This window comes from Plecotus auritus (assembly GCF_963455305.1).
Source record: "Plecotus auritus genome assembly, chromosome: 8".
Lineage (NCBI taxonomy): Eukaryota > Metazoa > Chordata > Mammalia > Chiroptera > Vespertilionidae > Plecotus > Plecotus auritus.
In genome coordinates this window covers 132,182,973-132,207,429 of record NC_137782.1, presented here as the reverse complement: position 1 = coordinate 132,207,429, position 24,457 = coordinate 132,182,973, and the positions used below count along the sequence as shown (strand labels likewise).

At 39.5% G+C, this 24,457-nt stretch overlaps 1 protein-coding gene across 6 annotated transcripts in view; it reads right to left on the bottom strand.

The window, feature by feature from the left end:
• Positions 1-24,457, bottom strand: part of AAK1 (AP2 associated kinase 1) — a 149,553-nt gene that overhangs the window by 62,641 nt on the left and 62,455 nt on the right. For all 6 annotated transcript variants that reach the window (XM_080684708.1, XM_080684709.1, XM_080684710.1 and 3 more), the window contains exons 3-6: positions 16,504-16,622; positions 9,457-9,565; positions 7,528-7,670; positions 451-572 (exon numbers count right to left, since the gene is read on the bottom strand). In XM_080684708.1, the coding sequence (XP_080540834.1) occupies positions 451-572; positions 7,528-7,670; positions 9,457-9,565; positions 16,504-16,622 (493 nt within the window). The remainder of the gene's footprint in view (positions 1-450; positions 573-7,527; positions 7,671-9,456; positions 9,566-16,503; positions 16,623-24,457) is intronic.

Below are 24,457 nucleotides of genomic sequence, written 5' to 3'. Positions count from 1 at the left end.
ATGAATGTCAGTGACTCAATATCCGTAGAGACTTCAATAGCCCTACTCAGCCCTCCATATACTGCAGGTGAGCTCCTTATAAGAAGAAAGGAATACAAAGCAAGTTAGGGTTCAGTAAAAGTGTACCCAATGGACTAATAACATCACGGATGTTTTATTTCTATGATGTGTGTACTATTCAGCTTTTTAAGGGTAATATGACATAAATAAAAATATCTATATACAATTATCATAGGCCCATTGCTAAAGTGTATCAGAGTCTTCATTTTACTCTACTAATCAATAATTATAAACCCCCTCCAAATTCCCCACTTAAAATCAAACAAGCCAACTACCAACATAATTATCTAAGAAAAGGAACAAACTGACTAGCATCATTGCCATCCCACCCTGACCTTCTCATCCATAAGCTGAAAGCTGCTGATCTCCAAGAAAGAAGGAAAATCTTACTTCTTAATCTCATCTTCTACTGCATTCACTCCTTCAGTTTGCGGATTCTGGAATTTGTTGGTGGCGCTTCCAAAGTCACACAAGACGTAGTGGCCTCGGTCATGCAAGAGGATATTTTCAACCTGAAAAACATTCCCCAACCATCCATTCCAAGATGTCATTTGTAATGTATGTGAAATTTTGGATCTCATTAACATAAATAATATTATTTTATCTATGATAATCCCATCAATGTGCACCCTCTAAGTATATCAACAGGGGTCATCCCAAGTGGAATAAAACAAGACGCACAGCAACAGGGGAAAATGAGAGTGGAGAGGGCAAAAAGAGGCAACTCCACATGGGGAAGCAAGAGTCTCAGTTTTCTATTTCCAGGCTCATTTCTTACCTCTGCAGAAACAGTCCTTATATTTTCAAGCCTTTGCATCTTTTAAATACACACACACGCACACACACATATATATTTTTAATTGATTTCAGAGAGGAAGGGAAAGGGAGAGAGAGAGATAGAAACATCAATGATGAGAATCATTAATCAGCTGCCTCCTGCACGCCCTACACCAGGGATGGAGCCTGCACCTGTGCATGTGCCTTGACTGGGAATCAAACCATGACCTTCCTGGTTCATACGCTGACACTCAACCACTGAGCCACACCAGCTGGGCAAGCCTTTGTATCTTTTGTCATGTTCTTCTATCAGTCTGGAATGCTCTCTATGATTCCCCACTTTTACCCAGCTACCAAAATCCCATTCCTCTTTCAAACTCCAGTTTAAATGCTGCCTCTTCTTTGAAGCCTTCTTCAGGCCCCCACTCAGACAAATATCACTCCTTCCCTATGTTCCTTCAGTACTTTGTTCTTCCTGATATCAATTATTTCACTTGGGCCTTGTAAAAACATACATCAATTTGTTTACTACAAGAGGTTAGAATTTTCAGGATTAATAAATATTTGCTATATTTTATTTAATTCTCAAAGTGATTAAAGAGCTATGGGAAAATGTGCAGTATTATCCTTGTCTTTTAATAGATGAATTTTTTGGGCAGTTCTGGATAGAATGGAACTTACAAAGTCTAGAACCTAGTAAAATTCTGATATCAAAGGAGTCTGTCAGTAAAATAACAACTCCAAAAACCACGAGCACTACTGTACTCAAGACATATTAATTTTTGGTATAGGTAAATTTGAGACAGCATAAGGACCTGAGCCAGGAGCCCGAGAATACCAGATGGCCAGAAGAAAAACTACATAGCTGGAGAGACCCTGCTGCCAGAACCCCAAGGATGCCAAAAGGCCAGATAAGTTCATATAAGAATGTCACACACACCCCAAAAAAAGGTCACCACTCCTCCACTGTGGCAGGAACAGCACTGTGCTGGTCACTGGTACTGCAAAGAAAACTGGAAACATGGAACTGAACACATTATGGGCTGGCGCTCTTATGAATGGGGCAATGAGATAAGGCTGGGCCTTGGAGGAGTGAAGGCCTTAGAAAAGTGAAACTAAGTAACAGAAACAAAGGCACAGAGGCAGGCATGATAATAACAATGGTATCAGCAACTAATAGCACTTACTATGTGCTAGTTACTGCGCCGTGCACTTTTACCTATAGTATTTCATGAAATTCTTACAAAGCCTTTTTGTCCCCACTTAGATGAGAAATGGGATCCATTTCTAACATACCTGAGGTCACAAGACTGGAAGAACAGGATTGGACTCAGGCTGCCAGACTGCTGGGACTACACCATCACCCACTGCACTGATGTGTATTATGCAATTACGGAATATAGGCAGTTCGGACTGGAGAAAGAAGGGCGCAGAAGGAGAGAAGACCAGAGAAGCAGACAGAAGGCAAACTGAAGAAGTCCACTAGGGAACCATTCAACATTTTAACAGTCAGCAGTAGATGAAAAGAAGTGTTTTAGGAAAGCTGGCATGGTGATAGAGGAGGGAGAAAAAGAAAGGAGACAGTGAGGTGCAATTGTCCAGGTGTGAGGTGAATAGAGCCAGGTCTAGACTAGGGCCAGGAGGGATTAAATGAGATTAGGAAGGAAGAGAACCAACTGGATATTGACACTCATCTTCTGAAAGCTTGGGAGACTTTTTATAGTGACTTTGTTTTTGGCAATGTCCCTTTTAGGATGTAAGCTTAACACTGGTTACCATTGCTTACAATCCTCAAGTCATTCAGCTATCTGAGAGTTTAATACACTGACCTACTTCCCAACCCATTGGCTTAAGAGTGTTATTAAAGTCATCACTCCCAAACTCTGATTATAGCTTTAGCCAAAATGCCTGGAAAGCCACCTCCTACTGACCTCTTCATCTTGACATTATTTCAAACAGATATGGCATTCAGGCATTTCAGTCACAGGATTTATTACCACTGGAAATTCTGGAGGATTAGATGAATGCAGATTTTCAAACCTGTGATTCTAAAAATAGGACAAGAATCTTCAGCCTATTATACTTCATGAGATCCAAATCTCTTTTCTGACAAGACATGCATGACTTTTTAATCTAGATGCATTTAAGTCTTAATCCTTTTCCCCCTTTCTTAAGCGCTGAGAAAAACACCATAGTACAGTAAAGCAAAACCAAACAAACAAAATCCAAAACGGAAGTAAAAAGACCTCAGCCTCTGTTTTGATTTGGTCACTGAATTAATTGTGCAGGTCACAACCTTTCTGGACAGAGGTCACCTGATTGGTCAAAGGAGAGGGCTGGCTTAGGGGACCTTCCCAGGTTTATAATCCCATGATCTATAATAATAACCTCTATCTTTCCTCAGAGAAATAAAAAAGTTTAAAATGGGGGAAATAATTAAAATGTTAAAATAACATATTTGGGGAAGGATCTTCAATAAAAAACAGAATTGTTTCAGTTATTTTTAGAACATAAGCTGCTTAAGGACCAGGACCGATTTCAGTGTATTTCCTATGTGTAATGTGAAAGAAAGACCAGGTGGAACAAGGGGTTTTCTCAGTTCTGCATGTGAACACCCCACACAGGGTGGTTTACTGACTCAACCAGGGGGTCCACAGATGTCCTGGCCTGTGCTCTTTCCTGTGTCCCTCTGACTTTTATTCACAGTGGTGTCTCTTTACCAAATGGAAATCCTGCTCGCAAAGAAGCAACCAGAAGACCAGCAACCAGCACTTCCCCTGGGCAGCAGGAGAATAATGAACTTCTTGGCTCTGCTACCACTAGGTCTGCAGTGGCTGGTTCCGCAGTGACAAAGAGCTCAGAGTAGCGCAGGCTATGTGATAAATGACACAGTCAGGGCAAACAAGACATAGCCAAGGCAAACAAAAGGTATATGGGGACTTCACTCACGGCATAGGAAGCTGGCAGTGTGGCAGGCAAATGCGACTGCCCACCACGCACAGGAATCAACAAAATCTAACATGCTAATGAAAGCATTTAGATGGCACCAAGTGTAAGATTTGGGGAGCTGTAGAAAGCTTCAATCAAAACAACCAGGAGCCAATGACTAAAATCAACAGCAACAGGACTCCTCTAGAACAATCACAATCGGGGAATTCTCCCACGGACCCATTTACATTCCCTATTTCCAAGGTAGAGGAGAAAGGGAAACAAAAGTTCCCTGAACCACTACTGGCCACCTGGCAGCAAGCCTGATGGTCTTCAATACTGATTAAAGCGCATCTACACAGCCCAACACTGCTCCCAGGAACACTGAGGAGGGGACACGGCTGAGGGCAGGCTGGGAATGAGTGTTGCAGCCTCTCGATCAGGCCGAGGCCTCACCCTCTGATTCCAGTTGGCTCCATGTTCTTCTGCTGAGACTTCTCATGGGCTGTTCAGTTCACTGAAGGAAGAGTCTGGGGCTCTAGCTGCCTGAGCCCAAGCACTAACCTACTCCGTGTACCTTAAGTTCCCATCACTGACACCTACCACCTCACAGCAGCACTGTGAACAGGGCATTAATATGCTGGGAATATGCAAACTGGATAGGTTATTTATGGGTATAAAATAATTATCACTTTGGCCTCATTTAATCCAAAAAATGTTTAAAAAGTCAAAATAAAGGAAGATTTTGTTTAAGAACATGGGACTAGCACTCTCTAAAGCAGCCGTGGGCAAACTACGGCCTGCGGGCTGGATCCGGCTGTTCTATCCAGTTCTCTTGCTCTCCCCTCCGCTCCTTTACTTTGAATTTATATTAGTTCACACAAACACTCCATCCATGCTTTTGTTCCGGCCCTCCGGTCCAGTTTAAGAACCCATTGTGGCCCTCGAGTCAAAAAGTTTGCCCACCCCTGCTCTAAAGGATGCTCGAGGGCCCCCTCTTCTTGTTCTCATCTCCATACCCTCTCTGGGCTTACTGTGCAAGGGATATGCCTGGACAGTGACATGCATGCTCTCATTAACCTTACAACCCTAACAAAGCTGGCACTGTTGTCTCCACTTCAGGGAGGAGGGAACCGAGGCTCACGGCTAAGTGTTTATAGGAGAAACCAACAGCCTGAGGAGCGGGTAGAGAACAATTTCACAGAGGGCAAGGGAGGAGACAGTCACAAAGGAGTCAAAGGCCACAGGAGGAGAATAAGACAGAGACTGAGAAGTGTTCTTTGCATCTGGCAATATGAAGGATGCTGCCATGTTCATCTCTCACAGCACTTACAATTCAGTACAAGTCACACTGCGAGTGCTACAAAATCCAAGTTCTGATGTGAAATTGAACCTCATCTGACACAGGAGAAAATGGGGCTCCAGAGAGGCTGGGATTCCCATACTCACAGACCAGGGCTGGTGCTGCTCAGCCATGCTTCTCCCCTATTTTTTGCTCCTCACAAACTCTTCTCCAAGGTAGGTAGCAGGAACAAAGGACAGTTCCTAAAGCATTGGTACTATTTATTTGGTACTATTTATTTCAAAAGATATGCTAACAGGTCTAAGGATTTCACTCATCAGTAAAATATCAATACATACTCAGAGTGTGGCCTCTAGCTTGGTGTGCAACCTGCCATGCACCTCTCCATCCTCAAAGCCTTGTGGTTCCCTTCTCTAGGCAGCCCTCAGGCTCCACTCTCTGCCTGAAATGTCCTTCATCCTCTCTGTGACCACCCATATACCACTAGTACTTCAAAATCCCACTTTTCTAGAAGATTCCAACCACCATTTCCCTGATCTCACTATCTGATCATATATTAAGCCACTTGATTTTCATCTATTCATCACTTTGTTCTATAAAGTTTTGTATTTCACCTATTTCTGTTTCAAGTCTAAATATTTCATTTATGTCCTGTCACCAATACTTTAAACATCTTGACAGTAGGAACCATATTATATCTGTACAGAATTATGTACTCATACTATGCTATGCTCATAATACTTACTGAGATGTATTCTTTTCCTATTCAGAGAAAGGGCTGAATGTAGGCAGAGGTACATGGAGAAGGCTATCTAAGGCTTTGGAGGTATATATGTACGGTATCTTCCTGAAAGCTAACTTCTTTAGTACAGAAATGACAGTATGTATGTACCAATTCACACCCACTATGAATGGCTAAAATAAAAAAGGACAATAACAAATATTGGTGAGGATGTGGAGAAATTAGAACCTTCACGTATTGCTGATGGAATGTAAAATAGTGCAGCCACTGTGGAAAACAGTTTGGCAATTTGTCAAAAAGTTAAACATATTTACCATATGACCTAGCAATCACACCCAAGAGCACTAAAAACGTATACCTACATAAAAACTAGCACATGGTTGTTCATTGTAGCTTTAGTCATAATAGCCAAAGTAGAAACAATTCAAATGTCCCTCACTGATCAATGAATAAGAAAAATGTGGTATAGCCACACCATGAAATATTCTGCCTTGGAAAGGAAAGAAGTACTGCTACATGCTACAACATAGATGAACCTTGAAAACATTATTCTAGGTGAAAGAAGTCAGACACAAGAGGTCATATACTGTATGAGTCCATTTACATAAAATGTCCAGAACAGGCAATAGAAAATAGATTAGTGGTTACCCAGGGTTAGAGGATCAGGAAATGAAGAGTGATTGCTAATGGATACAGTATTTCTTTCTGGGGTGATGAAATGTTCTCAAATCAGACAGTGAGGACGATTGCACAGCCTTATAAATGAACTAAATTGTACACTTTCTTTTTTGAATTGTACACTTTAAAAGAGTGAGTTTTATGGTATGTGAATTATGTCTCAATTTTTAAAAAAAGAGCCCAAACATAAATGCTAGTATACTGCTGAACATACAAAAGAGTATACTTTAGAATATAAACCACATAAGGTGCTTATTAAGATATGAATTCCTGGGCCTCCCTGACACTGCTACCAAAATTACAGCCCAATAGATTCAGTGTGGAACCCAGCAGCCTGCATTTAACAAGCGCACTAGGGAATGCGGATGTAAGTTATTAGCCACGAAGCACATTTCTTAAAACATGGGTATAATAAAAAGAAGCTGCAATTTAGAATCAGAAGAATTGTACTCAAATTCTGGTACTGTTCCTAGTTATATGACCTTAGGCAAGTCATATAACCTCTCTGCTCCTCTCTACATAAAGTGTTGAGTAGAGTATGGCACACAGTTGGTGCTCCATAAATGCTAGCCAATTTTATTCAACAAACATTGTGAAGCAACTACAGCATGAAAGGCCTGGTGCAAGCAGATGGTAATTAGTAGGACAAATTTTTAAAGTAATAAATTAATAGATTTTGCAAAATAGGAAATAGACTTTAAAGACCAAGCATCATTGTTTATAAACTATTTAAATTAGATATAACTTTTCATGACCCTGGAAAAGTGAATTTGGCAGTGTATCAGGAAAAATAAAAACAATGTGTGCTCAAGCATTTGATGATTATGAAGAATTTCTGAAAACTACTTAATAAAACTGATATCTGTACTGTACTGTTGTGTCTTTTCTTTCTTTGCATTTTCTTTCCCCAAGAAGAATGAAAGCTCAGAATTTGGAACCATGCCTCATACTTCTCTCATATCCCCTAGTGTCTACCCTATCCCTGGGGCAGATAGAAAATACTCTGTAAGAACAAACAATTAAATAGGTGGTCTGTTACCTTCAGGTCACGGTGAATAATAGGAGTTTTGCACTGATGGAGGCGGGCAACAGCTTCACAGGTGTCACAAAATATCTGGAGCACTTCGTTCTCTGTAAAACCTGTTTGCAGGCGTTGGTTCATCAGGTTGACCACCTGGCCTCCTGAGAGGGGTGTAGAGGAAAAGAGAGGTTATAAACATTCAGACTCATCACTTACCCAAGAGAATAAATGACTCTCCACAAAGCAGCAATCTGGACCAAGGTGACAGACATGATTACTTGGCTCAACAGACTAGCTGTGCCAGGACTAAAACCCAGCTGTCTTGATTTACAACCTGGAATTTGTGTTTTTTTTTAAACAATCCGGTGCTTTCTCCAATGTGTCAAAAACAGTTTCCTGCCCTGGCTGGTTTCTCAGTGGTTAGGGCATAGGCCATGGACGGAAGGATCACAGGTTTGATTCCTGGCCAAGGGCACATACCTTGGCTGCAGATCGATCCCCGGCCCTGGTCGGGATGCAAGCAGGAGGCAACCAATCAATGTTTCTCACGTCAATGTTTCTCTCTCTCTTCCCCTCCTCTCCCTCTCTTCCACTCTCTCTAGAAAATCAATGGAAAAAATATCCTTTGGTGAGGATTAAAAATCAAAAAAAAGTTTGCTTATTCCATTATGCACCCTAGACATGAGCTGCCCTCATTATGGCTTCAAGATAAGTAATAGAGCTGACAATATGGTCCTGCTCTAGTTGCCTGGTTATACTGTCCCTGCTGTGTATGAAACAAGACCACAGGTTCAACTTGCCATATCTTTTAGTAAGAATCCAATTGCACAATAAACCTCAGGAGAAGGAAAGAAGACAGCTTTTATAGTCTGTATTTCAGGAACAGCCTGGTCTTCCTGGCTTCACTACTTGCCGCCTAATCTGTAGAAATGCTACGCCAACATTTAATCTCCAGGACCAAAAGCCTAATGGCTTCATTTACAAAATTAACCAGATCCCTGAATGCTCCTACTGCCTCATCTCTAAATGTTTTACTGTCTAAAAAGGATTGGGCAGGAGGAAACAAACTGTCAAGTTCAAATGTGGTAGTATTTTTAAAAATCAGGTTAATAGTAAAGGCTGAAATTATCAGTTAACATCACATTTTTGGGATAAGCAACATATTTAGTTTATGGACAGTATCTTAAAGCAAGGAAAATGTTAGTGGAAGTAAGGGTGACTATATAACAGTGAGATGGTGACCCAAGCTTTTAAGTGGCAGCTGCTTAAATAAAAAAAGTCACACCTCCAAACAATGGTTGTATGAAATACCATCAACTCTGAATAAAATCATGCTATAGTCTGGATTTCAAGATAAATACTGCTTGAAACTCCATGCTTTCAACTACTAAACTCCACTGTTAAGAGCAGCATAGTTTGAATGTAGCCTTCCTGGCAATTATAGCTCTCGAGCAAGGGGAGGAAGGTCATTTCCATTACAGGAAAAGGATTCTTTTATCCCATAACAAGGATGGTGGTGTGGGTGGAGAATAGAACACATGAGAGAGGGAGTGGGGAAGCTGAATTGTTTCTGTAGTCCATCTGGAGTTGGGCCTTTATTATGTGCCTTCATCATTTGTTTTAAAGCACCACAAAGAACACATTCATTCTCATTCTAATACATTCTCATTCATATACAAGCACCAACCCTTCCTAAACCTAAAAAAATGATGGAGTTTTGCATTATTCACCACTTAGAACTGTTTCTGCCACTGATCCCTGCCATTATCAGAATAACCAAGAGGTGACAGCAGACTCTGTATTTTTTAGCCTCTTAGTTTTCCCATCTTTAAAACCAGAACAACATACGTACATTAGGGTACAGTATATTAACTGAAACAACCACCATGCCCTTGACAATTCAAGTGCTAGTGAAATGAGAGCTTAAGATATGACTCATATACTCACCCCTACAGAAGTCCATCAGAATGAGCACTTCCCATACATCACCACTACTCACATTGTTGATACTAGAATCAATGTAACCCACAATGTTCTTGTGTCCTGACAAGTCCCTCTGTGAAGAAGAGTTAAAATATTATCAGTTACAGACACCAATAGAAACACAATGAGCCAGTCAGTTCCATTAGCACAGATAACTTAAATACACAGAGAATAAGGAGCAGGGTCAAGAGCAGATTCCCAGTGGTCTCTGAGATTCATGGCCAGATTTCAATAGCAATCCAAAAATCCTACTAAACCATAGCACTCTCCTGAACCCTAGAACCAAATGGACACAGGGTGACTACTTGCTTACTGCATTAGTGATCCATTAAAACTGGAAGCAACACTGCGAGACCACTGCAGAGGGGCTACGAGGAGAGAAACATTTAAATGAACTATTTAAACATGTGAGTTTTTAATTCAGAAAAGTTAAACTGATGTTTTTTTTTTCCTGGTTGTAGGGAAATAAGTAAATTCAACTTGATTTAAACTGTTCATACTGTTTTTCTCCCTTTAGAACTATATAAAAGAATAACTGCTTTACAAAGTTTTATAGAAACTACAATGGAATCCAGACCTAAGCATTTTGCTTATAATTAAGCCTTTCAAGCCAACCAGCTGGTATATAAATAAGATGGGTCATGTTTCCAGCTCTCTGGTTGGAAATGCATATGACCTCCTCGGGCTGCTTGTGGAATTAATTTTGTGTCAGGACCCAGTGAGGCACCAGAAGTTGCCTCTCACCCTGGTATAGTTATTACAACATCTAAGGGGCAAATCTGTGTAGTGATGATGTTCAAAATCTAAGTTCATTAGTAAGCAAAAAATGAGCTAGCTGGAAAATATTTTTGCAAAAATCTATTATTAACTAGTTTTAATAAATTATTTTGCTTTAATAAAAAGTGGGAGAGTAAAAAAAATATGTGGTTCTGTAAGAGTCACCATACAAATTTGGCAGTTTGGACCACAGAATAGTAACTATCACCACATAAACTAGAGATTCATTACACTGTTTAAAGTAATAAATAAAGTCTCTTGCAATCTGAAATCACATACCCAAATAAGAGGAAGCCTCACAATATCAAATGAACACAATTGAAGCCTGAGCATCAAAGTTAAAACTCATTAGAACTTTCCTCTGAATGAAAGATTAAAAATGTAGTTGCCTCAGAAGGTAGACCAAAGGCAGAAATGTGACCACTGCAATTGGCAATGGGTAAGTCGTTGGAGATCCATGCAAGAACAGTTTCAGAGAGGGCATGGAATGGAGGTGAGAATTGAATTAGGATTTGCAAAGAATGGGAATCAAATATGTAGAGGCAGCAACTACAGATTACTCTTTTAAAACATTTTGTGCTAAAGAGAAAAGCAGCACTGAGAAAAAGAATTTTTAGAATGGGAGATAAATGAGCAATGGAGAATGGAAGGAGCCAGGAGAAGAAAGCTGTAAGGCTGCGATAATTGATGGAACAAAGTCCCATACGTAGGTAGAAGAGGTGAGGATTCAGAGCACTGTTACAGGGACTGTCTTAGACACATCTTTCTTGGCAAGCAGGAAGGAAATAAAAATGGATATGATTATTGGTTTAAGGCTAGGGAAAAAAATCTGAGTGAGCTCAGATCTACTGTTTTGGTAGAAAGCAAAATAATCTTCAAGTATATGGGAATGAGAAAGAAGCTTGATGAGCAAAAAGTCTTAGAACAACTGCATTGGGTAACAGACAAGAGAGATAATGAGGCAGAAAAGCAGCCTCTAGAGTTCAAGTTTCTCCAAACAGAGAGTGATTTCAGGACTCATGTTTCGCAGGACTATTATTCCCTCTGCTTTTCAGTATTATCAACTCTTATGGAGTTGTTTCATTTACACAGTCCTGGAAATAGGAAGAACTGAAGAGAAGTTCTTGGAAAACAAAATGGAGCAGAAGATCATGTCCCCAAATGTCCACAAGGAGGAATGAAAGACTAATATTTTTACACTAAACTGTTTGAAAAAGAATCAGCAATGTTGCCTGTGACTTTGTCTTGCCCAAAGAGGAATAAAAAGAATCTACAAGAAAAATAAAAAGCATTTGGTAGAGTGAAGAGGAGGTTAAGAGCTCTTAGAAGACCCAAACTAGATAATTAACATCTGCAGATGGCATCCTAGAACAGATTGCCAAGATGTTTGCTGATGAGTTCAAGTCCATCTTTATCTTCAACTGACAAAATTCCTGTTCATTTTATCTTCTGCAGAGATTCTGAGATATATCTACCAGAAAAGACCACCTCTTTGGAGGAAGACCATGACTTTTAATGACTTGATGATGCAGCAATATCTCAGATCTTAGAGTAAAACATCACTGGTTTATAACTGATGGAGAAGATCTGTTTGAATAGTTTTGAAATGTAGAAAAGGTCAAGAAAAAATCTTACTGCAAATTGAGACTGACTTACATTTACAGTACTCTGGCATTAGCTCCCCGCAGCTGCAGGCCAGAAGATACCCCAGCTTTCCCTGGCTTTAGTTAAAAGACCAGTCCCAGGCTTACAGAATACACTGGATATAGAGGTATGGGATGGAATCCACATTGGGAGAAGGCAGGAGGGAGGGAGGAAGGAGAGGCAATCTCAATAACTATCTATTCAGGAAGAGGCAGGACATGGGGAAAATGCTTTGATGCCCTTGGCTACAACTAGCATTTGGAGTATTGGGATAAATATCTATATGGTGAGTGTAAGTCAAAACCTGAGTTTTAGGGTGTGGGAATGTTCAGTTAACTATAGATCAGATCAGTTTATATTACATGATTTTAACAGTGATAAGTCTAAACAGATTGTGTTGTCATTTCAAACTTTATTTTTAAATTAACACTAAGCAAGATTAATAAAGTACCGACAAACATGTTATTAGAAGACCTACTTTATTAAATAGATATCTAGAGTGGTTTAGAGTTAGCTTATTAACTTTCATATTTAACTGCTTGAAGTGCTTAAAATCTTTTTTCACAAACACACACAAAAACTAGCATTTAAAAATCAGCCCTTCAACCCAGATCCTATAGATTCCAAATTTCAAGTTTATCTGGGATCCTAATTAATGATGCTTGTAGTACAGAACAGTATTCTATCTTTAACTTCACAATTCCTGTAGCAGAATTCCTACTTAAAATCTTAAGGCCTTACAAGAAAACAGAGGACTCAATTCCTAAATACATACCTAAAAACCTTTATATTCATGTGCAAGAAAACAAAGATGATAGCATTCTAAATAGCATATCAATAATATCACTCACCTCAAAATAGTAAAAGTAAGTATTGCATATAACTAATGTCCCTACATATCATTTCTCAAGCCACCCTTCCTTGCAATGTCAGCATCAAACCTACAGATTCTTACAGTGCTTACATTTGTGTAAAGTTAAGTTTCTAAAAGGTATATTAACCCCTTTTGACACTCCATTCAAATATTCAATGTGCCGAAACCGGTTTGGCTCAATGGATAGAGCGTCGGCCTGCGGACTGAAAGGTCCCGGGTTCGATTCCGGTCAAGGGCATGTACCTTGGCTGCGGGCACATCCTCAGTGGGAGGTGTGCAGGAGGCAGCTGATCGATGTTTCTCTCTCATCGATGTTTCTAGCTTTCTATCCCTCTCCCTTCCTTTCTGTGAAATATCAATAAAATATATTAAAAAAAAAACAACAAAAAAACCCCACAAATATTCAATGTTTTCTGAAATGGAGTCAACATTATTGCTACCTACTTCTAGAACCACACTAGGGTTGCACAGACCCTTTTAACCAAATTTCAGCTTCTTAATTTAAAAGATGAAGAAAAGCTGTGCTAAAGCCTGAAATTAATTTCTCTCTCCCAAAGTTGCTTTGTAAAGGAGTCTTTTGCCTTACTTTTCCTTCTCTATAACTCTAAATTTCCTTTATAACTCTCCTCTTCAAGGAGTTATTCACAGGCATACAAAAACTGTCAAGTCCAGTGTAGTAGTGAAAGGAAAAACTCTGATATCTGGGCTGGTCCTGGAGTTATAGAAGGCCAAGGTATCTGGGGCCCTTGTGGATTTACCTACAAAAGAAGTCCTAGATATTCTCCTATCTACACTCAAATGTACTCTCCTTTTCCCAAGTCTTAACATTAATTAATCCTGTACTTACTGAATAGATCTTTAAAGTCATTTAGAGTGTGATTCTAAGTAGTGTGGTCAAACACTCATATAAATATGAATCAGCTGAGGGTTATGTTTAAAAACAGATTCTAGCCCTGGCTTAGAAACATAAAAAGGGAATCTTTAAAATTGAAATAATAATTGCTTAGTTGAAAATATATGGAATATCTAAGTAAGTTGAAAATTATGCCCACACAAATACCTGCACACAGATGTTTATAGCTGCTTTATTCATAACTGCTAAAATGTGGAAGCAACCAAAATATCCTTCAGTAGGTGAAAAGGTAAACTGTGATACATCCATCCAAAGAAATATTACTCAGCCCTAAAAATAAATGAGCTATCAAGCCATAAAAAAGACATGAAAAACCTTAAATGCATATTACTGAGAGAAGCCAATCAGAAAAGGCTATATACTGAGTCATACTGAATAACTTCAACTATATGAAGTTCTGAAAAAGGCAAACTATGGCAAGAGTTAAAAAAAAAAAAAATCAATGGTTGCCAGGGATTGGGGAGGGGAGATCAAGAATTAGCAATGTCAGCATGTTAATTACAAATATAGCAAATCAATCAACTAAAAGTGGTTGCCTTGGGACCCTGAAATGGCATAGGAGGAGCCCTTGGGGAATTGCTTGACGTTTTTTCTAACAAGTTTATTTAGTTCACCTACTCGAGTACTTATGTTTTTAAAAAATATAAACAAAAATCGAAACAAAACTCCCACAGCTAATACCTGGCTGGACCAGAACTTGAACCCACATAATTTAATTCCTAATCAGGTTCATTAATTTGTGAGCGCCTATGGGGCCTGTGTCTTCTTAGTTCCTCTACTCTAGTGCCTGCTTAGCACAAAGTAAGCCCTCGAACATGTTTATAAATGAGTGGGAGAAAGTTCAAGAGTGGAATTGCTTTGCTAACACCAGAAAATGAATGAGAAGAGCATTCCAGGCAGAGAAAATAGCAGAAGCAAAGACAGGAAATGAAGTGTGAGAGCTGAGCAAGGAAGGGGCAAGGTGAGAGTAGTAAGCATCCAGAAAACCCATGAGGTGGATAAAGGAAAATACCAGTACAGTGAGCACAGTCATTTTGAGTTGTGTGGCAAGGTAGTGGGAAAACACTGGTGCCTTGTGGACAGATCCTCATGGCCCTGACTATATTTACTAGTATATGAGCCTTAGGGGTTTTTGTTTATTTGTTTTGCAATAATGACAGCAACACATTTCTATCAATAGTTACTTCCCAAATAGTTTCAGCTTTCTGGAATTCAAAGTAGTACCAGGCTTTCTAAAATTCTGAATTCCTTCAGTAGCTCAACTACAGTATAACTAGTTACTCTAAGTAGCCACAGAAAGGGCAATCCCACAAGGGGTGGGCAGGGGCAAGCAAAGCCTGGTGGAATCCCTACAATGCCATCCTCATCCACTTTTTAGATCTCTTGACAAAAGCATTAAAATCCAGAGCACAAATGAATCATCTCTTGATGAACATGCTATTACCATTACTCATACATTAATTTCATCCAAAGTTTTTTAAGTATTTACTCTATGTCAAGCAATGCGCTGGAATATAAAGTCTCTGATTTTAAATAACTTACTTTCTGATAGCAGTACTATTTATAAAATAACAAGATAAACAATATAATTGGCATTAACAAAAGTACTGTGGAGCGGGAAGGTAGGGAAGGGTAGGGGTAAGGGGGAGAGATCAACCAAAGGACTTGTATGCATGCATATAAGCCTAACCAATGGACACAGACAACAGGGGGGTGAGGGCATGAGTGGGGGAGGGTGGGGGGTTAATGAGGGGATGAGGACACATATGTAATACCTTAATCAATAAAGAAATTAAAAAAAAATTTTTAAAGTACTGTGGAAACATGATGGATTAAAAGACTATTTACATTTTTTACATATAATGTTAAACAGAGGTGAAAGAGGCAACTCCAACAAACTCCATCACTCTGCCTTGATCATAATCAATTCATTGCCAATCTTGTTCTCTTCCAAATCCATTCATTAACTTCAAGACATCATATTATTTTATCTATAAATATTTTGTCATATACCTCTAATAGACGGGAACTCTTTTTTAAAACAAATTGATCTGTATCTTGAAAACTAAGTTTTTAAGATATAATTAACATATAATAAAATGCACAGATCTTAAGGTGCTCAACAATTATACAGGCTTGTGTAACCACTACCCAAAACAAGGTATAAAACATTTCTATGGCCCAGAAAGTTCCCACCTGCCCTTTTCTAATCAATTTCTTATACCCTGCTAACTGCTTTCTGACTTTTATTACCAAGAATCACTTTTGCCTGTTTTAAGACTTTTATAAATGAAATCATAGAGTAAGAGGTTTCTAGGCCAAAAAAGAGAAAAGCATTCCAAGTGGAAAGAACTACATGTACAAAATAAAAATGTGTGGAAAGATATGTCACAGAATGCTGAAAAGCTCAAGGGAGTGGAAAACTGGATTGGTAACTGATAGAAGACAAGACTAGAAAAGAGGCTTGTTGAAAAGCTAGGGTTTCCAGATTAAACTCTACAGTTAATTCTGGGAACCATGTTGTGAAATAAAATTTCCCAATGCCCAAAACAATTTCTTTGACCTAAAAAAATATAGCTGCTCTTTCAATAGGTCCCTTTCTCTTCAACCCTGCAACCGAAGGTGACCAAGGCAGGAGCAGCATCCTACACCCCAATGCTGTTCATTCCCATCATGTGCAGAGGCCTCTCCGCCACAGCAGGAAAGGGAACGATCCCCTTCCCCCTGCCTTTCTTATGAGAGGCACAGTCTCTTCCCACCCCCATTTTACATAAGCAGTCTCAAGTCTGAGGGGCAGCCTTACCATTATCTGGATTTCTCTCTTGCACACTTGGAGATCATACTCATTGTTGACAAACATGCGTTTCAAGGCACATTTCATTCCATTGCTTGTCCTTACTAGAAACACGATAGCAAATCCACCTGTGAGAGAAACAAACATACAAGTTCTTCTGAGTCATGTTGGAAAAGTCAATGACTATGGTGGCTGCTGTCACTGTTGGTGGTGCTGATGCCACTGTCAACTACGCTTAGCACGGGCCTGGCTTTGAAGGCAATCTTAGATTCTCAGGACTCAGAGGCAATTGGGTGGCAGAAATCAGAGAAATGTTCCTAAACACCAATCTCAGGAGAAAGGAACAATAGTAACTACCTTCAAAAGAACCTACAAATAAACAGATAAACAGATGAAAGGGAAAAAACTACAATCCAACTACTGTCCAAGGCACTTTGAGCTCTTAATTCTAACTACAATCCTGTGAAGCTCAGTGTTATTTTTCCCTTTAATGCAATAATTACTAGCTGAAGCATTCTTAAATACTTTAAATTTGTTACACCTTAGTGTTCCACAAATCCTTAGAACTCCTAACCTTGTCATCACTCCCCATACACTGTATGAAGTGTTTTGTGTAATTGTTAAAAGGGGTTATAGATAGATAAGGTGCTGCACAGCTGTCAAAGTTGAAGGCTTTGGGATAAGCGGAACCTATACTGGACACTTAGTCCACCTGCCTGCTCGTGTACCTTCATAATTTAGCTTGAACTATCCTGTGCATTGAGCCTATGTAACAACAACAACAAATCATTGCACAGAGGTAATCACTAATTGGATGAAGGAGAATGCAAAGGGAAGTCATCAGTACGGGAACTTGAGTTGAAGTTATGGCATTGGTTTGGGGCTAACAGCCATATGCAAAATTAATAGAGCAATCATCAGTGATTATAGAGATCTCAGGCCTGAGATAGGACTTGGGTCTTGACTGCCACTCTAGTTCCTCTGAAGCCCAGCTTCACTTCAACACCTGTCTGTTGATGTTCACAGAATTTCCTATTGCATCTTTACAATAATTATTCCTTTTTAAGTCAGCTTGAGTAAGTTTCTGTTCCTTACAACCAAAGAGAGCTTTAATCATAAAGCACTATTTCATGTTAAAATACACACATAATTCCGTGTTAGAAATTTTTTAATGGATTCAAATGTTCCAATGTGTATATTGATAATGATTTACTGGAAACTGCATGTTTGTATATTTACTGTCACTATGCTCTTCTTCAGTATTCAGATAAACATTAAAATTTACCATATAATCTTTTTTAATTTATTGTCTAAAGTTTTACATATGTCTCCTTTTTCCCTGCTTGACACCCTCTTTACCCCCCCAGTAATCTTTATTTTTTCTAAATATTTTTTTTAATTACAGTGACATGTAATATTATATTAGTTTCAGGTATAAACCCTATGTTTAGACATTTATAGAACTTATGAATCACCCAAATAAATCTTTAATTTCACTGTAATCTCTTTAATCTTTGTACCTCAATAACATTTTCCATTTTTTCCTAATACTTTAAATTACACTTACACTGCTCAATTATCAATTGTAATTCTAGAACTTTGAGTATTTACAAAAAGAGATTTTTAACCCTCACATGCACTTATAAAGAGAGACCTTATCACACACACATTCACTCCCAAAAATGTCAATGCTAAGATGCAAATTTTTTATAATTTAATTTTTTCAATATCTGAAATTTTCTTATTATAAATATGCACATTTAATAAAGTGCTATTTGTCTCCCCTCCAAAAAAAAGGCTATTAAAATTCATGATGTGTCTTAAAATCAAGTAGAACTGAGGAAAACGATAGTATAAAGTATAAAATTTCAATGTATATTCATACCTGTTTTGTAAACAGTCTAAGTTGTGTTTCATTTTATAGATATTTTGAATTTTGAAAAAAATCACAGAACTACAGATTTTATACCAGTAGTGCCTGTAGAGAACATTAAGTTCAAGCATTTTGCTTTATGGGTAGAGAAACCTATTGAGGCTTAGGAGTCCCATGGCTAGTTATGGGCAGAACCTGGAACAGTGTCAATCTCCTGATTGTCCAAAATATGTTCTTTCCAGTTCATGCATCTTAGAGAAACTGTGAAATCCCCTGATAGTGCCGACAGTGCTGCAGAACAAAAATTGGGATGGCTATTTCCTACAGTTCTGTGATGCATGGCACCACTAAAGAACAAGACCGTCCTTTCAGAAGCAAGTTAATGATGCAGCAATTTGATGTAACTGCCACCAGATGGGGGCAGTGTAGTTTTCTTCACCAGGTAGCAAGATGACCTTTCCAGCCAAGACTGAAGAAATGAGTCAGATGCCTACCACACAATCTAGGCAAGCACAACTGGTCGAAAAGAGCCAGCCCAGATTCTCAAAGCCCATGACCTTCATAAATCTAAAGGCAGAGCAATAAACCATTATGCCTAACAGAAACAGAACCATTTTATTAAACATCTATGCCCATACAGGGGCCTATTTGCAGGTGAGAAGCATTTAAATCAGGGTTCCTTGACCGTGCAATCAAAATCGAAGCCTGAAAGGACTGTCAATAGAAAAATTTTGGCCAATATAAACTGTGTAGTTGACCAAATAGAGATGTATGTTACTAGAAGGTAGAGGGGAGATAGCATTACTCAAGATACGTCTCCAGTACACATGGACCAGAAGTATGACTGTTAATAGAGATGCTCATTTCAGATTGAGTTGCATCACAAGAGCTTGATTACATGGAAAAATTTTACGCTGAGGTGGGGATAGTTTGAACAGAGGTAAGAACAGCTAACAATCAATAGAGCCTGTGCCACTCTCTCTGCCTACCAGCATTTTCTGAAATACTAAAATAATCTCCATGATTTTACTGGAATGAATTTTTTGGATAACCCATGAATTTATTGAATCACAAAAGGAAAAAAAGATTTGATCCATTTTGTGAGGTAAGCAAGTAAAACAGGTAAGATAACTGTGGCACATACACACTTTTGCCTATGAGATATATGGGAAATTTTTTTTTACTTCCACAAAGAAACATGTTTCTTCCTACTTTCCCTAAAATATATAGCACTCTTGGTCTAACTTTCTCCTAATTTTTGATAATGTAGATAAGTACTTTCTACTCACTATGATAGATATTTTGTCTGTTTGGTTCCCCTCTGTATAATCATGTCCTAACATAAAGAGGGCACTCTAAAATGAATTAACTTTCCTCTTAATGTTACTATAGAGAATAGAAAAGGCTACAGAGTGTGGTGGAGACTGTGGGAAACTAAAGCGTATGGCCCACAAAAAAACAACAACTACTACACAACTTCAGGCACTTGTTGCCATGTAGGAATATGGACCCAGTTTTGTCAGATCTGCTCACTTCTAAAGATAAACTGAAAAAAACAAACAAAAAAAGATAAACTGGAAACACAAAACTTTATGTGCAGTCTACAGTTTTAAACACTGGCAACTAGTCATATTTTAAATAAATAATGGACAGGCCGACACTATGGCTAAAGGAAACACATTTGGAAGGCTTTAAAGAGTCTCTGAGCCTACAGTTTTCTACTTCTGATCTAGTCCAACCCTGTCATTTTACTGATGGGTAGAGGGGAAGTGACACAACCAATGTTACACAGAGTTAAAAGATGACTTGCAAATACAATCCAAAATATATGTATTAGCTCATATATTGGTTATCATAGTTCTTGCCTTTCTTCCCTTAAGTGGAGTTTATGGAATTTCCCCCCTAACCCCCAGCCAGCATTTGTACATGACTTGATACTTTCTTAAAGGCATTTCAAAATAAGTTATTTCATTTATAATCCACAATAATTAAATGGGGTAGGTGAGCTACCTATTGTCCCCATTTTCCCAATAGGAAAGAGATGTAGAGAGATTAAGCTCCTTTCTTTCTTTCTTTTTTTAGATTAAGCTCCTTTCACAAGAACACATAGAGCTAGTTAGTTAGTGGTAGAGCTCAGACTAGATCCCTAATCTTTTAAAATCAATTTCATGTGTGATACAATGCACTCTTTTAAGTGTATAATTTGACACATTTCCACAACATTCTTGCAAACATCACTGCAAAGAATTCCTCATGCTTACTTGTAGGCATCCACTCCCTCCTTCTCACACCATCCTATACTAGTATAATAAAAGCCTAATATGCTCAGTGTCCGGTCAACCGGTTGGCCGTTCAACCAATCAAAGTGTAATATGCTAATGATATGCTAAGGCCGCTCAACCACTCATATGATGTGCACTGACCACCTGGGGGCAGATGCTCCAACAGATAGCTTAGCTTGTAGCTGGAGTCCGGCAGATCGGGACTGGGTGAGATGGGCCGGACACACCCTAGAGCCCTCCCGTGGTCCCTCCCTGCCTGGCCAACCTCCCACATTTCTCCCCGGCCCTGATCATGGGAATGGCTAGGTCACATGGCAAGTGTATATTCAGCTTTATAAGAAACTGCTTACCAGTTCTCCAGTGTTTGTACCATTTCACACTCCCAACTGCCATATGTGAGAGTTTGGGTTGTTCCATATCCTCACCAACTCTTGATACTGTCGGCCTTTTTATTTTAGCCATTCTTGTGAGTGTATAGTGATATTTCTTTGTGGTTTTAATTTGCATTTTGTCATAGATCCTCCATCATTTATATTCCTAGGATTAGCTGCTCCCACCATTTTTGTGATAAAAGGCTTTAATAAGCATAGGATCATGGGAGTCACCAATGAAATTACTGAGATAATCTGGACTTCTCCCTCTCAAGCAAAGATGACAGAAGTGCCTCCTTCTCTCCTGACAGAAGAATGCAAGTGAGAATTTGCAATACACAGAGGGGGGGATTATAATCTCTAAAATCTCTTCCAACTCGGACATCAAGAGATCATGGTCATCAGCATCATTATGACTGAAACTTTTAAAACAAAACCTCCTCAGAAGCCTGCTCATGGTATTCAATACCATATCAGCAATGGGGCTTTTGAAGGACTAAGTGCAGTACCTCTCCTGGCTTGGTCTCAAACACTGAGTCATGCTGGATGGTACCAGACCCCAGGGGCAGTTCTGAAGGAATCAAGACAATTAGTGACTTCCACTTACTAGTAGCAAGGAAAAGTGAGGGATGGGGGAAGTAAGGTGAGCAGGAAGGAAAGAAAAACAGCAAACTGATTATCTGAGTAGCAATGTGCACGGAGATGGGAAACAGCTGGGCAGACAAAGAGAATGATTAGATGATGAGACAAAGAAGCCCATCATGGTGCTGAGGCAGGGCTTCTGGATTTGCTGCCAAAGAAGTTTTGATGGATATTTTAAAATTGGGCCAAGATTCTAGGCATTAAAAACTGCTGCCTGCTTATTTCCTGCAGGTTAAAGAAAACTTCCTTTGCTAACTAACATCAGCCCCATCTACACCTTTAGGAATGGCTTTCACGTATCTGAGATAAAAGGAAAAACCAATCAAAGAAGCCAGATGATACTAAAATGAGAGAAAAAAGCCAGACCCATAATCTGACCCCCATCTTCTACTTTGTTTCTCTTTTAGAATAAGGTTTAACCCACTGAACGATATTTACTTAACGCAGTTTCTCTTTGAATCACAGGAGGAGAAATGAACATGAAATAAAATAGTATTCTGAGGTTTTTCTAAACAATCAGATGGAGAACCCGTTAAAGTACAATTTATCTGGAAGATATAAAAGAAGGGGCAACACTGGACAAATTAGTGGATCCCTTTGGCTTCCATTTCCTCAAATGCAGAAATTAAGACTAAATTATTGCTTTTAAAACTCTGTTCCTCAGAGCCCTAGGATTACAGGAGGTATGTACTTCATTGCCCCAATGATGAAAAAATGACTTCACTTAAGGATAGGGCTCTGCACACAGCTTCCTTTTATCTGTTTAATATTAATTCTGAAAAAGATGCTAGGACAAAAAGGGGAAGACAACACCTCTTCAAAGAAGAAGAAAAAAGTACACAAAGAATAGTCTGTAGATCTATATGAAAGTATTTTAAAGAAAAAAGGACTACACCACTGCCAGTCATGCAAACAGCCCTTAAACACACCTCGTGCAGATATACATGTGTGGAGGCAGCTTCTGGGAAGCGTGGGCTGTGGCACTACATCCATTTTACACTGAGACTATGTAGCATTCCTTTAGAGTCCACAGGTTCAGGCAAGCCACAAGCTCTCTGAGGCTCTGTTCTCTCACAATAAAAGGCCACTGAGATCTATCTCAGCTTTGTGGAGGATTACATGATAAGCAAAGCACTTAGCACATAGGAGACGTGTGATGAATCTTGGTATTCCCTCCTTACCTCCGCTCCTACCCCCTCCCCCAAAATTCCTTTGTATTTGTATGACACTTATCATAAAGTTCTCAATCTGGAATATTTTCTTGAGATCAAGGGCAAAACCCCAAATGCCTATAGCCAGACAGATCATCTAAAGGAGGGACACAGTCCAGGTATAACACAATATATGCAGGGAGTCTGGTGACATGGACTCACTGACTGGGGAGCATAGGGGACTGTGCAAACCAGATGTGCACACCTTAGCTCATGGGGAGCCGTTTGTCAACATCAGTCAATTTTGGCCATGGTGAAATTTGGGCCGAGGGTTGCCCTGTTTTTTTTTTATTTCCAAGAGAAGCTGGATTTTTAGGTAAAATCTTCTGATTTTTAAATCCAGGCAACAAACTTTCAAAAAATCTGTTGCACCCTGTCAGGTTAAGGAAAAGCTATTTCTGCGCTAGGACTGTACTAGACAGCTCTGCTCCAATCTTTATGGGAACCTTGTGAAGTAAGCAGGGCATGTATTACAATCTCCGCTGTATTGGGAAACTGAGGCACAGTGGCCTCCTTCCTACTGCCACGTAGTGGCAGGACCAGGGCTCAAATCCAGGCGTACCAATCCCTGGCTCTCATCTTGGTCCACTCTCTCCTACTGCCGTCCCCTCCCATAAGCAGCACACCATGCAGGAACATTTCCACTACCAGGGAAGGTCAGAGCTAAGACACAGTGAAAGGCAAGGGAGGCTGACCAAAGCTTTACCTCTCTAGCTGACCAGGTGGAATAGAGTCCTCTGCACCATGTGAACTTGAGCGCTCTGTCTGCAGTGTCTGTGAATTCCTACAGGCAGTGACAACCAAGAGGCTTACAAACACCCACCTACAATATATTCATATTGAAGACACTGCCAAAAGTTTCAGAAGAAACAAAAATTTTCAAAACTTCAGAACAGATGGCAAAGGAGCAAAGCAAAGATTTCACAGGAGAAAAGGTCAATCTGAAGCATTCATCACAGTGGGAACTTGGGGTTTGTTTTTTAACATTCATCTCTCCACACTTGCCTCAAATTAAAAATCACCATGTGCCAGCTCCTTCTGGGGAGCATGTCGAAGTAGTCCTTGAACACCCAGATGGGGGATGACTTGAGGTATTCAACTTCCTCTTTTCCCATCAGGAGCTGTGGGCACAAGCCGGAGACTGGCAAACTCTGGCAGTGGAACAGAAGCACCAATGAAATCCAATCAAGGCCACAGCCCAGACTGAACACCAGCAATTGGTTCTTCCTTTCCAGGACGGTAATAACTGGGGAGCATTTCCAGTTCAAGGTGTTGGGCAAGAGTATTTAAAAAAAAAAAAAAAGACATTTCCAGGGAAGTCACCTGCCTACCTGGAACAAAAGGTTAGAGTTTCAAGAAATCGAGTTGGCTCACACACACCAGAGGCTTGTGAATTACTGTCCATAGAACCACTGCAAATTGGGCCTGACCTGTCAACAGCTAAGACCTACCAAAAGAGGGCCTTTCCCAGAGCTCCTTGGCCCACATTCCCTGTACCGTTACCATAGGGGTAACTATCCTATATAATAAAATGGTAATATGCAAATAAACCGAACAGCAGAACCGAAGAACCAATCAAAGCGT